Source organism: Jaculus jaculus, chromosome 9 (assembly GCF_020740685.1).
Source record: "Jaculus jaculus isolate mJacJac1 chromosome 9, mJacJac1.mat.Y.cur, whole genome shotgun sequence".
In the NCBI taxonomy this organism is placed as follows: Eukaryota; Metazoa; Chordata; class Mammalia; order Rodentia; family Dipodidae; genus Jaculus; species Jaculus jaculus.
Genome location: NC_059110.1, coordinates 14249679 through 14265505, shown reverse-complemented (window position 1 = coordinate 14265505; position 15827 = coordinate 14249679). Strand labels below are relative to the sequence as shown.

General features: G+C 43.4%; 1 protein-coding gene across 1 annotated transcript in view; it reads left to right on the top strand.

Moving 5' to 3' along the window:
• Esr1 (estrogen receptor 1) overlaps positions 1-15827 on the top strand; it is a 266953-nt gene that overhangs the window by 233264 nt on the left and 17862 nt on the right. The window contains exon 7 of the mRNA XM_012951315.2: positions 4803-4936. Within this exon, the coding sequence (XP_012806769.2) occupies positions 4803-4936 (134 nt within the window). The remainder of the gene's footprint in view (positions 1-4802; positions 4937-15827) is intronic.

The following is a 15827-nucleotide window of genomic DNA, read 5'->3' as shown; positions in this document are numbered from 1 at the left end:
ATCCCCAGTCTTGGCCTTTGCTGTTAACATTTAACTGCATATGTCTATCTATGTATTTATCTAAATACACATATATGTGTGTGTATAGACAGACACAGAGAGAGAATTTTATACATATATTAATGTATTTTCCCCCCTATGCCACCTCTTTTTTTTTTTTTTTTAGTTTTTTAGTTGTTTTTTTTTTTTTTGGCTTTTTGAGGTAGAGTCTCACTTTAGCCCAGGCTGACCTGGAATTCACTATGTAGTCTCAGGCTGGTCTCAAACTCCTATCTTTGCCTCCAGAGTGCTGGGATTAAGTCATGAGCTACTATGCCTGGCTACACCACATCTTTTAAAATACTTTTAAGAAACATTCCTTCTTTGCAGCTCATCCTCTCAGGGTAAAGAGGACATCCCATGGAGACATCAGCATACACTTCTCCTATGGAGGCTCCTGCAGAATTTGTTTAGCAATTTGCCACTCCATTGCATGGATTATCTATCCCCCAGGAGTCCTTAATGTTCCGGCTCACACCTCCAAAACATAGAACACATATGTTCTCATAGCAAGAAATTCCAGAGTCTTCCCATCGTGTCTCTGTGATTAATGGGTGCTGAGTGACCCTTCTGCATCTCCTAAAGGAGAGAGATGGGGGAGGCTCTGGGCTGAATCTAGAGATATAGCCTCGGTGAGGGACCGTCAGTAGCTTCTCACAGGTGCTGGAGAGCAAGGATTGTACATCTCCAGGTGATGGTTACTGATCAGGACAACAGGATTCCCAGTGGGCAGAGGCTGGAAGAGGACAGACCGGCCCCTTTCTCCATGGGAAGATGTGGGAGACTGCTTACAGGGGAGAATTGCTAAGAAGCTTCTACTTTCTTGGTTTCTGAGCTGAACTTTTGCTCACAGCAGGTGAGCACGAGCTCCCTCCCACACCCAGACTTCCTCCCCTGCTGCTGTGCAGTCTGTTAAGTAAACAGAGACTTTGTACTGAGAAAGGAACACTTCTCTATTTTCGCTCTGAGCTGTTAAATTTAAAGCTTCATCCTCCAAACATTTTCCCTGATCCTTGCTTTTTTTTTTCCTCACTAGAAAGATGTACTACTTTATAAACATGCAACTATATAACAAGAAAAATCCACTTCTAGTATGTCCTCTCTGGCTAAGAGCAACAGTTTTTGGGATGACCATTATTCTCACTTACATACTGGGCATTATAGCTTTATGGTTTCCCCTCTGACTGCACAGAACTTCTGAACATTCAGGCTTTTAGTCAAAGCAAATGCACACGATACTTATTTCCTGATACTCGGGTTATATGGCCAACTGCTCTCTTGAAAATATTTATTTCTATCACGCATATATCTGTAGCTGATGCTTAAATGTTGTCCCTGATGTGTGAACACTTTATTCTAAGCAAGTCACATGAAAACTCAATTCAGTTTGTCCTCAGACTACTATGACCACATTGTCAATACTGACATGGGCTGCATTTGGAAACATTGCTATTATTTGTAGAGCCTATGTGTGTCTTTTGGGGATAATATATCCATTTCATCATACCTTTGTTTTCCCTGTCTTTCTTAAATATCCATAGATCTCTTTCTTGTCTTTCTCTAATATCTAGCCCAAAGACTGGTAGTCAGTAGTCCCTTGGTAAATCCTGTTGAATGAATTAAAGTAGGGCAAGGCATGAAAAGTGGAAGAAAAATCCTTCTTTGGGTAATCTTTCTTTTGGTTGGTACATGGTGTGGTTTTATTTAGCACTTTTAAGTCTTAATTCCCTCAGAAAATGCGGACAGGAATAACAGTAATACTAACCTTGTTGGGAGCAAATGAGTGTGTTGAAAGTATCTAGCATATCTCAAATCACTGTGGAACAAAAGATGGTTTTTATTCAAGAAGTGCTGTTAAGAAAACCAACTTGTTACCTGGCAAAAAAATTATTGAGCTGAATTATAATCTTACCTGTTGCACAAAAGTCATTTCAGATGACGGTTATATAACTGTGGATATATGAAAATTTAGTGAATTAAATTCTTTCAACAAGTGAACTGTTTTGTGTATAGTTACATCAATAAAGTTATTTCAAAAAATAAGCACATCTCAGAATATTAGAGATTGAGACAGAAAAACAGGTAACTTTACTAGAAAGAAGCATAAAATATGTTCCTCTGCTACTGGAATGTGACATGGCCTTCTCAAGCAAGACATATTGTTCTAGAGTTACAAATAAAAAGTTTGATAAGCTTGGTCCTGCAATAGATAAATATTTTGTAGAAGAAAATTCCAGGAATACAAATCAAAGGGAAAATATAACAAATGTGAATAAAACACAGGTTGCAGAGATGATTAGCGAATAAGCGCTTGCGTGTGAAGCCTAAGGACCCCGGTTTGAAGCTTGATTCCCTAGGATCCATGTTAGCCAGATGCACAAGGGGGCTCACGTGTCTGGAGTTCATTTGCAATGGTATGCCCATTCTCAATCTCTCTGTCTCTCTGTCTCTCTCTCTCTTCCTCTTTCTCTCTTTGTCTGTAGCTCTCAAATAAATAAATAAGTTTTAAAAAGTTTAAAAAAACATGAAAAATATCTCTGACATAGGACTCATTATTGTAATATATAAAGAATTCTTAATAATCCATGTGAAAATGACCAATAAGAGAAAAATGTGGGCAAAGCATTGGAATCGGCAGGCTAGAGAAAGATCTCATCCTAATATATCAATCTATGGGACTGGAGGAATAGCTCAGTGCTGAAGAATGTGTTCTGCATGTGGGACAAAGGAAAAGAAAAGAAAACCGAAAGTTTTTCTTACCAACAATCTATTGGTGCAAACTCTTGGAAAGGCATATTTAAATTGGTCACCAAAATTAAGAATACACATGTCCAGGGCTGGAGAGATGGCTTAGCGGTTAAGCGCTTGCCTGTGAAGCCTAAGGACCCTGGTTCGAGGCTTGGTTCCCCAGGTCCCACGTTAGCCAGAAGCACAAGGGGGCGCACGCGTCTGGAGTTCATTTGCAGAGGCTGGAAGCCCTGGCGCGCCCATTCTTTCTCTCTCCCTCTGTCTGTCTTTCTCTCTGTGTCTGTTGCTCTCAAATAATTAAATAAATAAATAATTTTAAAAAAAGAATACACATGTCCTTTGATCTAGCAATTCTAATTCTAGGAATGTGTTCTGTCACCATTATACATGCAGGATTAAACACACAGATTATCAATGGATGAAATGTTTGTAATAACACAACACTTGAAACTCCACTAGATATCAATGGGTAAGGGCAGCTAACATCATTCCCATTGTGTGTTACCTAATGGTGCTTTGGTCAACCAAAGCCCGCATATATATGGTGCTCACAAGACTATATCACTTAGTGATATCACACTGTCTTAGTTTAAATACACTACATGAGGTTTCTATAGTGACAAGATGATCTAATGTCATTTTTCTTAGAATGTGTTCCAATGATTAAGTGACACGTGATTGTATAGCAATAGTTTGTTCAGTGAAATTTATTCAACTGTTAAAACCCATTCATGAAGAACTCCAAGACACACTAACTAAAGAAAAAACAAAGTTCAAACTAATATATTTGTATCCATGCTTAGATGCTTAGATATTTCATAAATGTACTGTATAGATCATTTTCACTTCTTCTGGTCTTTTAAATTCTTCAAACATGTCATGCCTCAAAATGAATTTCTTTCACATTAAACTTCCGAAACACCCCAATAAATAAATAGGGTGACTTCATGTGCATTTAAAAAATTTTGTTTTTAAAATTTTTATGAGCGAGAGAGTGAGAGATAGACAGAGAGAGAGAGAGAGAGTATAAGAGTATATAAGAGTATAAGAGAGAAAGACTTTGCACCCCGGGGCCTCTAGCCACTGCAATTGAACATCAGGCATGTCAGCCACCTTGTATGCATGTGTCACCTTGTGCCCCCGGATTATGTGGGCTCTGGGGAGTAAAATCTGGGCCCTTATGCTCCGCAAGCAAGCACCTTAGCCACTAAGACCTCCATGTGAATTTTTAAATGCTACATAGTATACGCATTTGGGTTTGCTTACTTAACAGTTACTGGTAGTAATGTTAAACCCTCAATGCCAAGACTGTCATACAAGAAAAACGTCTGGATTTCCTCTAGGGACGCAGGGCACGCTTCTCTAGCCAGCCGTCCCCTGGTCTCACAACGTCATCTCCTAGCTCCTCTTCCCTCTAACACTCCTCTCGGTGCCCTCTTACGCTGCTCCGCCTCGTACGTGTAGGACCCCTTTTCAGTCATGCCCTCAAATTTCTGCTTAGTGAAACCCTACTTCTTTCAGTGACAACGTGAATGCCACCAACTAAACAAATCCTTACCTCCTCCATATCACATCTGAAGCAGCCACGGCTAACAGCTGTCACGGTCACTTCTGTATTCCTGAAATCCCGAAAAACACCTTTGGGAGGAGTTGCGGTATCAGTTGATGGCCATGAACATCTTGAAAACAGGGCCCTCCACCCCATTCATTCCCTTAATCAGAACACTGTGTAGAATTCAGGAGCAGGTCCACAAACATACCTGAACCCCAATCATTTTTGATTACCTAGAGGTTGAAGCATTCCATAGTTAATGCAAAAGATTTGGCCACTGAAGAATAGGTCTCTTATAACAATTTAAAATGGGAAAGTTTTGCAGCTGGACCACTTTTTTTCTGTCTTGGCTCCTTTATTCAACTGAAGAGAATAGGCTACTAGAAATGGTTGCTACAACTTTGGAGCCAAGAGATGGAAACTGATCTGTCCTTTAATGCTTTGTAAAATTTTGTTTTCATAGGAATCAGGGCAAATGTGTAGAGGGCATGGTGGAGATCTTTGACATGTTGCTGGCTACATCGACTCGGTTCCGTATGATGAATCTGCAGGGAGAGGAGTTTGTATGCCTCAAATCTATCATCTTGCTTAATTCTGGTGAGTTAAGAACATGAGAGAACTTAATGTTGGGTTGCCGGAAGAAATATTTATTTGTGTTTTTCAACCAAAACCACTCTGTTCACAATAAAAGTACAATGTCATCCTTGAGTGAAATTACACACATTCCAAATAACCTGTAATCACTGTAGATTACTCAGAAAGATAGAACCATGTTAATCAAATTTAACGATAAGAAGTGATAATCCAACATTGACTCATATGACCTGTTGATTTTTTTTTTTTTTGAAAGACAGAGAAATAGAGAAAATGAATTGGTGCAACAGAGCCTCAGCCACTGCAACTGAACTCCAGATGCTTGTGCCACCTAGTGGGCATGTGTGACCTTGCACTTGCCTCACCTTTGTGGGTCTGGCTTATGTGGGATCTGGAGAGTCAAACAGGAGTCCTTAGGCTGCTTAGGCAAGCACCTTAACCACTAAGCCATCTCTCCAGCCCATGACCTTCTTTTGAAATGTTCCCATCCCTTCACAGATGCAGGCATACTTTTCTTTGTTCATTTAAAAGGTATATGTGCTGGGCATGGTGGCGCATGCCTTTGATCCCAGCACTTGGGAGGCAGAGGTAGGAGGACAGCCATGAGCTCAAGGTAGCCTGAGATACAGCAGGATCCTGCCTTGGAATGCCCCCCAAACAAAAGGTATATGTATATGTATATGTATATGTATATGTATATGTATATGTATATGTATATGTATATGTATATGTATGCAGACATCAATCTGTGAGTAGTTATTAGAGGAATTAGGCCAAGTGACCCTATTTTGAAATTATAGCCTGGGGCCTGGGTGCATAGCTCAATAGTAGAGTATGTGATTAACATGAAAACTGCCCTAAATCAAACCCTTAACATCCTGATGGAGGTGGGGGGGGGGGTGAAGTGATCAATTTCAAGCTCCAGATAATAAGGAAAGAAGGCTGAAACAGACCATGTTCCTGGTTAAAACTAATTAGTTAAAAAGACTCTCGGCTTAAAGATGACAAAACAAATAAACAAAAGCTGGTTCCGAATCAGGAGGTGTAGCCGAAAGCACTTTTCATTTGGCCCGCAGAGCCCCAGCCTCCCGTCCCTCCTATGTACTTATTTGAGGAAGCTTAGCTGGGAGCTGTTTTGCCCTTCTGCTCTGTTTTGCTTTTTATTCTTCCTGTAGTGAGGTTGGCTGTTACACATGGAGTCATTGCAGGTCACCCAGATGGAAACTGTGGCTCAGCCTGAATTAGCACCTTTGCTCCTCCCAGCTGCTCTGCGTGCCATCCAAGAACCTGTAGCAAAGTGGCCTGAAAGCTCACAGTCCCTTAAGTCCTTGACAGGGACCTTTGCCCCCCTAGTTCCCCTGCTGTGCCTCAGGTCATCCTCAGGAGCTCTGGGCCCGATTTAGCACCGCTGTATTCTACGTACAGTCTCAGATTTCTCGAGTGCAGAGCTGCTGTTTGTGTGATGGCCGCTACATGCAGTGAATCACGAAGACTTCCTTCTCTTTCCACACGTTTCTGTCTCTTCCTCTGGAATGCCGGTCCTTTCCCATCTCCCCTAGCAACTTCCTACTCCTCTTCTCCACCAATACCAGTCACCCATATTGCTTAATAGTCATGACAGTAATCATTCTCACTTATCAACTGAGAAATGGAAATTGGTCCCATTACACTAGGCAAGGACTGAATTACATCGCGAAGTTCCACGGAAATAATGTGACAGGCACTAAGGAAGTGATTACCAATCCATTCAAGTTTCTGGTTCCACTCACATGCATTGTGCTTTTCATTTGAGTCGTTTGTCTTGCACGTGGAAGGGTCCAGATCCCACAATGGCTCTTTATTGGATGAGAGTTCTGGGAGCTGCGCCACCCGCCTACGCAGCGCCAGGTCCCGAACCTGCTTCTTCCTTGGCGGAGGGCTGGCACACTCAGACGGCTTTCATGGGAACAATCTGTTAACTTCGGGGACAGCAGACCTAACAAGTGTTGGGATTCCCACCTCCCTCCCCCTACTAACCAGGAAAGAACACCCCAGACAGGAAGGAAATGGTGGTCTTGCTCATGAAAAACATTTCCTTCAGCTCTATTTTAGCCTTTCCCTGTAATTTTGTTGTTTCTGTTCCTATGGCAGTATGGATTTATTTATTTATTTTAATATTAGACAGAAAGAGTAAAGACTTTTTACCACCGACACATTATACTCATAGAATCAGATGGTTTACGAGCCAGCGGGGGAAAGTGGTTAAGTTCTCACCAGAAAGTCTCTTATTGGAGACAGACCCCAAGAGCCTCGATACCATACTCCTCACTGCCAAACGGTGCTCACCCTCCAGCTCCGTCCTTGCTCCTTCCCTTCTGCCTCAGGATCTCCATGCGCACGCGTGCTTTTGAAAGCATGGGTTTGTTGGGTGTGTGGGGGCACCGCCCACACTTGTTCTGATGGGATGACAACCTTGCTGCCTTGGGAGGGCTGTGACAAAACAGAAGCAGTCTCCCAATTCTATAACATGCAAAACCACTCATCTCACCCCCAAAAGCGAGCCGTGTTCTGGAAAAACAGATCAACTGAGCCGTGTTCTGGAAAAACAGATCAACTGCCTTGTGCAGCCCCAAGTGCCTCATCCAGTTCTTGGAAAGACTGAACAATGGAGGCTGAGACTCCGAAACACGATGGGTTTTTCCAGAGGCTTTGTCGAGTCAACCCCCCCCCCTTTCACAGCTGGGGCAGAGCTGCTCAGAATGATTAACCAACTCACTGCTTTGATTTATACCTATCATGAAAGAAATTACAGAGTGACTGTGACTCCAAGAGTCACACTGCACCACACTGCACAGGACTCAGGAAACCTGAGGCAGACCATGTTGTCCCATCCCTGGCTTCCTTGCAGGAAGCTCTGGTTTTGGGTTGAGTCCCTGTTGCCCAGTTCTGAGGGGTTTGGGTTCACTTTGGCTCTGACTTTGGGACAAAGGCACAAAGAGAAAGGAAAGGTTGTGATGAGGTTCCCCAAGGAACATCTTCTAGAAGCCATGAGAGGGTGTCCCAAAGTCCAGGATTGCCTGGAGAGACTTGTTTGTAACTGCTCAAGTGAAGATATTTGGCAGGATTTCTGCCTTGTTTAGGATAATTTATTAATTTGCTTGCAGAATCTCAGAATCACCCACACCAAAGGACAGAGGCCATCCTGGTTCACCAGAGATGCCTTAGCAAGAGCTGCGCCAGCTTCAAGGCCTTCTGAGAAGGAGCTGGACAGAGTTCAAGAGCAGGGCAGATAGGAACAAAGGGGATGAGCTCAGGACAGCTGCCTGTGAGGAAGAGCAGTGGGAAGGACCAGGCATTTTAGTCCCAGAAGAGGGCTGAGAAGGAGGTCCTGGGCTACCTACCTACCCCTTCCTCCTAGCTGGTATGACCTCAGTGTTCCTTTACAGTCCCTCAGATATGTTATGCCTCTGGGCTGAGCTCAGATCTCACCTTTTTACAAAGCCCTGAATGAATCCTCCTTGTCACTAAATCTTTCTTTCTCCCCTCCCTTCCCTTCCCTCCCCTCCCCTCCCCTTCTTTTACCCTTCCTTCCTTCCTTCTTTCCCTCCTTCCTTCCTTCCTTCTTTCCTTCCTTCCTTCCTTTCTTTTTCTGAGGGTATGGTCTTGCTCTTGCCGAGGCTGATCTGGAATTCACTATGTAGTCTCAGGGTGGCCTTGAACTCATAGCAATCCTCCTACCTCTGCTTCCCAAGTGCTGGGATCAAAGGCATGTACCACCACGCCTGGCGGTTTTCATTTTTTACTCAAAAATTAAATTCATTGACTCAGAAATTCAATATGTATTGAATTTCCACTAATTCTTATGCCAAACACATCAAAATAAACATTACAACTTAATGTGTTTTTTTTCTTTTAACCAGAATAGAATTATTCTCATTTTTATGCATGTATTTTCCAGTTTTTCTAACAATTGTTTATTTATCATTTTGTATTTCTCATGTTTTTTGGGGAGCTATGGAATGTCAACAGGTATTCCCCAATTCAATCCTTTAATATATGCTTATTTGCCGAACATAATCAGCGGGATCTAGAAAGTTCTCATCTTACCATACTGTTTCCCTTTCCTTTTCAGTGAGCTGTTCATCTAGGCACTATCACATTATGACAAGGAGGAACCAAGGCTCAAAGCCTTGAGGTTGGTTTTGGATGAGGCAGAAATGACGTGGGATGTGTGTTACACAGGTTGTGGTGCATAGGCTGACTCAGCCAATGACAGCTGTCACCCTTATAGACGAGAATCTGGCTTAGACTGAACATGTTCATGTCTTTGTTCAGTATACGGGCATGCTTCAATTTAAAGTCTGCTAGCTAGACTCTCATAAAAATTCAGGGACTCAGGGGTAATAGCAAGATTGGTGGTTACCCAGGGACTTTGATAATCCCCTACTTCATTAGGAGTGGGAAATATGAGCGATTGATTTCATGACCAACAATGTAATTCAATCCTTCATGTTGAAAGTCCTTGATAAAAGCTGTGGTGAACTCCTGCGGAATCCCCACATGTCACTTATGAGTCACCCTGTTCTTAGCCTTGGACCCTTCAGCATCCACTCCCATTCAAAAAGTTAACCTGTCCATGACTGACGTTTGAAACCTAGGAAACTCATGTATCCAAGCTGGATATGTATAACTCTCTGAGGCTGGGGTACTGGCTCAGCAGGTAAAGTGCTTGCTGAGCAAGCATGAGGACCTGAGTTCAGATCCCCGGCACCCACATAAGGAGGCAGAAATGGGAGAATCCATGGGACTTGTTGCTATGTTGCCTATCCCAATCATTGAGAGACCATGTCTAAAGAAAACCAGGCGAGGAGGCCAGAGGACGATCCCAGGATTGACCTTTGGTCTCCACATGCATACATACATATGCACATGCACACACACACACACACACACACACACACACACACACACACACCCCACACTCACCCCAGAATTCCATATCCTCTAATGAATGTCCAAGTTAACTTTCAAGCTTAATCTGCTAATCATTTCTCTCATTTTTAGAGCCCTCCCCTTTGAACACAACTCTGTGTGTTTTATGCTGGAGAGCCTTCCATACTTCAGTGTCTAGCAACTTATCTAGAAATCTGTGGGAGCACTGGTCCAGGCCCCCTGTGCCTCCTGTCCCACTCTGGGTCCTCTGTCCTCCTAATCCACAGACCAACTCGCTAGTAGGTCTCTAGTTGTTCCTGAAATGTCTTATGCTGTTGAAATATGGTAACCTTGGTTACCTGTGCATCCAAAACGCATCTTCAGAGGAAATTTATCTTTTAAGTGAGTGGAGAACCAAATACCACAGACACTGAGAAACCCAAGATAAGAAGTAAGGGAACAAAGAGCAGGAGAAAGCGCATGGTAAAATCTCTAACTGTGTGCCTTGGTGCTGACCTACGGAAGAAGGAATAGCTAGTCAGGAAATGTATCCATCAGCTGTAAATTCTGTCACCTAGCTCTGTGCTTTGTTAATATAGTGCATCTTGTTCACATATATTGTTCACAACATAAGGCTGATGCTGAAAAAATCCTGTTTGCTTTGTCTGTGTTCACCAAAGGCCATATTTTGGTTAACGAGCCATTTATTCATGATCAAGTATAAAACGTTTTCATTGCAAAAAAAAATTTTTTTTCTCTAGAGATGGATTATTTGTACTCTTTCTGTACTACGAGAAAATTGCTCAGGGCATCTAGATTTTTAAGCTTAGAAATAAGACAATGGTTCAGAGTCTCTATATTTAGATAAAAAGAACATTCTAAAAGCGTATTGACTGTAAACATTAAGGATCATTAATTCCCAGCAGCTGAAGGCTTCTGAGAGGGACAGGCCTTGGAAATTGCGAATGGGCACATTGTCAGGAATACCCGTTGCTGTTACGTCCTATTATCTCTTGCCTTCTGTGTACCGCCAAGCTTCCTCTCCAGGGAGTCTGCCTATTGTCATTATTCTGAGATAAATGACACTTTACAGTTATCAATTGGTTTGCTGTATTCTCTGTGGCTGAGTAGGCTCAGTCGGAGGCCAACTCAACTTTTAGAGCCTTCCTATGCCAACAACTTCTGGGGGAACCTGAAACAAACCTCCCAGTCTGTGTTCATTTCCTGAACGTGTAATGGTGTGGAGTTTTTTCATCAGAAAGGTCTGAATTCAAGAAATGTGACTCTGGCAGCCAGGTAAAGGAGGGGATGATTTGACAAGTTACTTCCCCAAACATTAATGGGTCATACCCAGCACACAGAACTGCAATGACAACTGAGGAACAGGCCACCGTTCTAGCATCGTGCCCTGTTCCTAGCACACAGTAGGTGCTCATGAAGGCTGGTGTGTTCCCTCCATCGCAGCTTCTAAATCCACATGCCCTGTCTTATGTCTTCATGAAATTGCTTTGCTCTTTTCAATAGAATAAATAATAACAAACAACTGTTATTCCAGGATTGATTCCTGCCAGAAAGTCCCGATGCACAATTTCATCCTGCCATTTGTAGTGACTAGCATATCCACATGACGGGCATGCTGTTGCGAACAGAGCAGTTACAGGCCCGGGATGGGGCTGGTTTGGCTCCGACATATTATATTGTCTCAGAGGTCTGTTGAAACATTAGAGACTTGAGGACCAATCTGACCTAAGGGAAAACATGGGGAGTGCTACACGTGAGCCTGGCCTGTTGAAGTGTAATCCCATCGTGAGGCAATGAGAGGGCGAGGTACTGGAGACATTGCTCAGTGATTAATTAACGGCCCTTGCTTATAAATCTTACTGGTCTGGGTTCGGTTCCCCAGTACCCACATGAAGCCAGGTGTACAAAGTGGTGCATGCGTCTGGGGTTTGTTTGCAGTGGCAGGAGGCCCTGGTGCAACCATTCTCTCTCTCTCTCATTATAAATAAATTAAAACATATTTTTTATAAAGAGGGTAGAAGTTTGATCTAACCGTAATGTGCAATGATGGGGCCCTGGGAAGGTAACTGAGATTATAAAATGTTGTCAGGGTCCCAGTCCCATCAGTGAATTCTGGTGGCTCTATAAGCAGAGGAGACAGGGATCTGAGTGTACACTCTCTCCAGCTCTATATGACACCCTACAGTGCCTTGTGACCCCACCACTATAACGGCCATCATAAGATATGACCTCATCAAAACATGAGCCAGAATTAGCCTTATTTAATTGTGACGTGCCCAGTGTGTGGTATTATGGTGCTAGCAATAGGAAATTGACCGGTGGACGATTGGTACCAAAAAGCAGAACTGATCTTCATAAGCAGTTCATAAAAATATGGAAACAGCTTTGGAACAGGGCTGGGAGAATGTAGAAGATCAGTCCAGAAGGGGCCTTGGATAACATAAGTGTAGCCTTACCCACAAATCTAGCAAGGGTCTAGACTAGGTGAGTCAAGAGCTACTTCTGGGCACGGGGATGCTATGGCAACAGGCTACGAGGCTACCCTCGACACTTGACTGCCTTACGTCCATACCCTGAGACTTTTGTGGAAAACCAAACCTAAAAAGGGATGTACTATATTATGTGGTGGAGGAAATTTCTAAGAAACAAAGCATTTAAGTGGTGGCATGGAAATTGTTGGCTGTTTTTGTATCAATAAAAACCTGTTTCTATCTTGAGCCTCAAAGAAGCAAAGGCAAGTGAAGTAAAAGTATTTGGAAAATTCTTGGCCTGGCCAAGGAAACAGTGATGGGGGACTAAACCAGCCAATGACTGCTCATTAAAGAGACTTGTGCAGATAAAGGAGAAGCTGCTTCTGATGCACAGTGACACAATGCAGAGGTTCTGAGGGACTCTCAAAAAAATCTCTAGTCCGAGAAGGGCAAATTTGTTTCTGAGTCTGAGCCTGGGCCCCCATCAGTGACTCCCTACCTTGGAACACTGGGATCCTGAAACTTATTTTTTGCTTGGAAAGCGCTCTGTGGCCATAATGGCTGGGTGCAAACAGAGGCCCAGGGACTGCACAGGCCAGCAGCAGATCTTGGTGGCATCCACATTGTGATGATTTCAGTTGGACAAAATGCAAGACTGACTTACAGAGATATGACAATGTCCACCAAGATTTCAAAGAAAAGCCTGAGAGGTCAGGACAAGTCTGTACCTAGCCTGTGACTCTGACCCTGTAGCAAACTTTGGGCCCAGATGGGGTAAAGCCTAGTTGATCCCGGGGAGTGAGTTCCTAATGCAACCCTTCCCCCCCCCAAAAAAAAAGTAGAGCTATCAGGAACATGCAATATTCGCTGGGGAAAGCTACAAGTGGTATGCATTTACAAGCAGGAATGACTGCGTGGTTTGTGGCTTAATTCCACATGGGCAGGGCTACCCAAGGTCTTGGGCACCACAGTGGTGCATAGACACTGGGCATGGAGCCTTGATACCTAACGTATACATCTGCTGGGTTTTTATCTGTCCTTGATCCAGGAACTCCTTTATCCTTTCCTGTTTCGCCCTTTTGGAATAACAGTGCATGTGCCTTTTCTCCCATTGTACAGTTGGAAGTCGATGATTTGTTTGGCTCTTATGGGCTGCCCAGTGGGAGAAGTTAGACGTGCATTGGCATAAACTACTATTTACATTGGGTGCTGTTATCTTCCCCATCTCTAGTGTGGATGTGACTGTTCACGAACAGCCATGTGTCGCTTAGACACAGGGACGCATTTTGTGCAATGCTGCCTTGGGTGATTTCAGGGCTGTGTGAGCATCGCCAAGTGCAGATCTTTGAGGTCCGTGTCAGCCACCCGAGGAAGCGGCTCCATGAAGTTCACACCAAGTGCTCAAGGCTGTTGCAGTCAGGAAGCTCACACTGCATCTGGTCGTAGAGTGAAACACACTCAAAAACAGTCATAGAGGGGCTGGAGGGATGGCTTAGCAGTTAAGGCATTTGCTTGCAAAGCCAAAGGACCCAGGTTTGATTCCCCAGGACCCACGTAAGCCAGATGCACAAGGGGGCGCATGTGTCTGGAGTTCATTTGTAGTGGCTGGAGGCCCTGGGCTGCCCATTCTCTCTCTCTCTCCCTCTTTCTATGTCAAATAAATAAATAAATACATAAATAAAAATACAACAACAAAACAGTAGTAGGAAGGATAATGTAAATACATAACCAGTAACATAGTTCTTGCGTATTATCTTCACCAAGCAGCGTGCAGTGCACGTAATGGTCTGTACTCTGTGCTCTACAAACAGCAGTGCTGTTGGTTCATTCACGCCAGCGTCACCACAGGCGCGTGAGTGACGCATCATGCGGTGACACTATGACTCCAGGCAGTGATGTCACGGAGGCAAAAGAATGTTTTGCCTCCGTACTAGTCTCATATGACCATGGTGTGAAATCTCAAGCATGTGGCTGTGTTCACAGTTGCATATCAAGATTATGGGCGTGCGTTTTCTTTCAAAATAATAGTTTAAATGGCTATATCGCTGGTCATGATGAAGTTAATGAATGGGACATTAAAATATTTGCAAGCAGAGAGAGACAGAGAGAGATTGAGACAGACAGAGGGATGGAGGGAAAGAGAGAGAGAGAGAGAGAGAGAGAGAGAGAGAGAGAGAGAGAGATGGGCACACTAAGGATTCTAGCTGCTGCAAATGAACTCCAGGGACATGTGCCATTTTATGTATCTGGCTTTATGTATCAACCCTAGGTCATTAGGCTTTGCAGGCAAGTGCCTTAACAACTGACCCATCTCTCCAGCCCGTATCTGACATTTTTAAACACTTAAAAAGCAATCTCTCTTTTCTGATGTTATAAATGATGATAGTTTTTAAATTTTAATGAACCTTTTAATCTAGTTTTGATTATTAGTTGGCATGTATTGCTAGAAGTGCATTTACTGTGGGGGAAAAAAAAAAGCTGTAACATTTTTTAAGGCTTCTGGTACCTGTTGCTTACTATCTCAGCAAACTTCATCAGTTTGCACTGCCTTGAGGCAGGTAGGTTCAAGTTCCTGGGATGACTGGAAGCCAACAGCAACTTCCTGTCTAGCTCCTGCCAATGCTGAGTACTCCCAAAGCTGAGACTCCCAAATACTCACCATCAGGGACTCCACACATATCATGACACCTATCCATTGAAGCGAATCATCTTTTACCAGACTTTTACTTAATACTCTCTATAGGTGTTTGCTATCTTTTAAAAAAATATTTTTTAGCTGGGCATGGTGGTGCATGCCTTTAATCTCAGCACTCGGGAGGCAGAGGTAGGAAGATTGCCAAGAGTTCCAGGCCACCCTGAGACTACATAGTGAATTCCAGGTCAACCTGAGCCAGAGTAAGACCCTACCTTGAAAAACCAAAAAGTATATATATTTTTTAAATTTATTTTTATTAGAGAGAGAGAGAGAGAGAGAGAATGGCTGTACCAGGGCCTTCAGCCACTGCAAACAAACTCCAGACACAGTGTCACCTTGTGCATCTGGCTTATGTGGGCCCTAGGGAGTCAAATCCGGGTCCTTTGGCTTTGTAGGCAAATGCCTTAACCACTAAGCCATCTCTCCAGCGTGGTGTTTGCTATTTTTTTTTTTTTTATTTTCATCTCTTTCATAGAGACCATGATGAAAACAGCTGCCAAGGGCAGCTCAGTGTGAATACAGGGGGAAACTGGCAGGGAGATTTATTTTTTTATTAAATACTTTTATTTATTTATTTGAGAGTGATAGAGAGAGAAAGAGGCAGATAGAGAGGGAGGGAGAGAATGGGCACCCTAGAGCCTCCAGACCCCACAAACTCCAGATACATGCACCCCCTTGTGCATCTGGCTAACGGGGGTACTGGGGAATCAAGCCTTGAACAAAGGTCCTTAGGCTTCAGAGGCAAGCACTTAACCGCTAAGCCATCTCTCCAGCCTGGGAACTTTATTTGTAATTT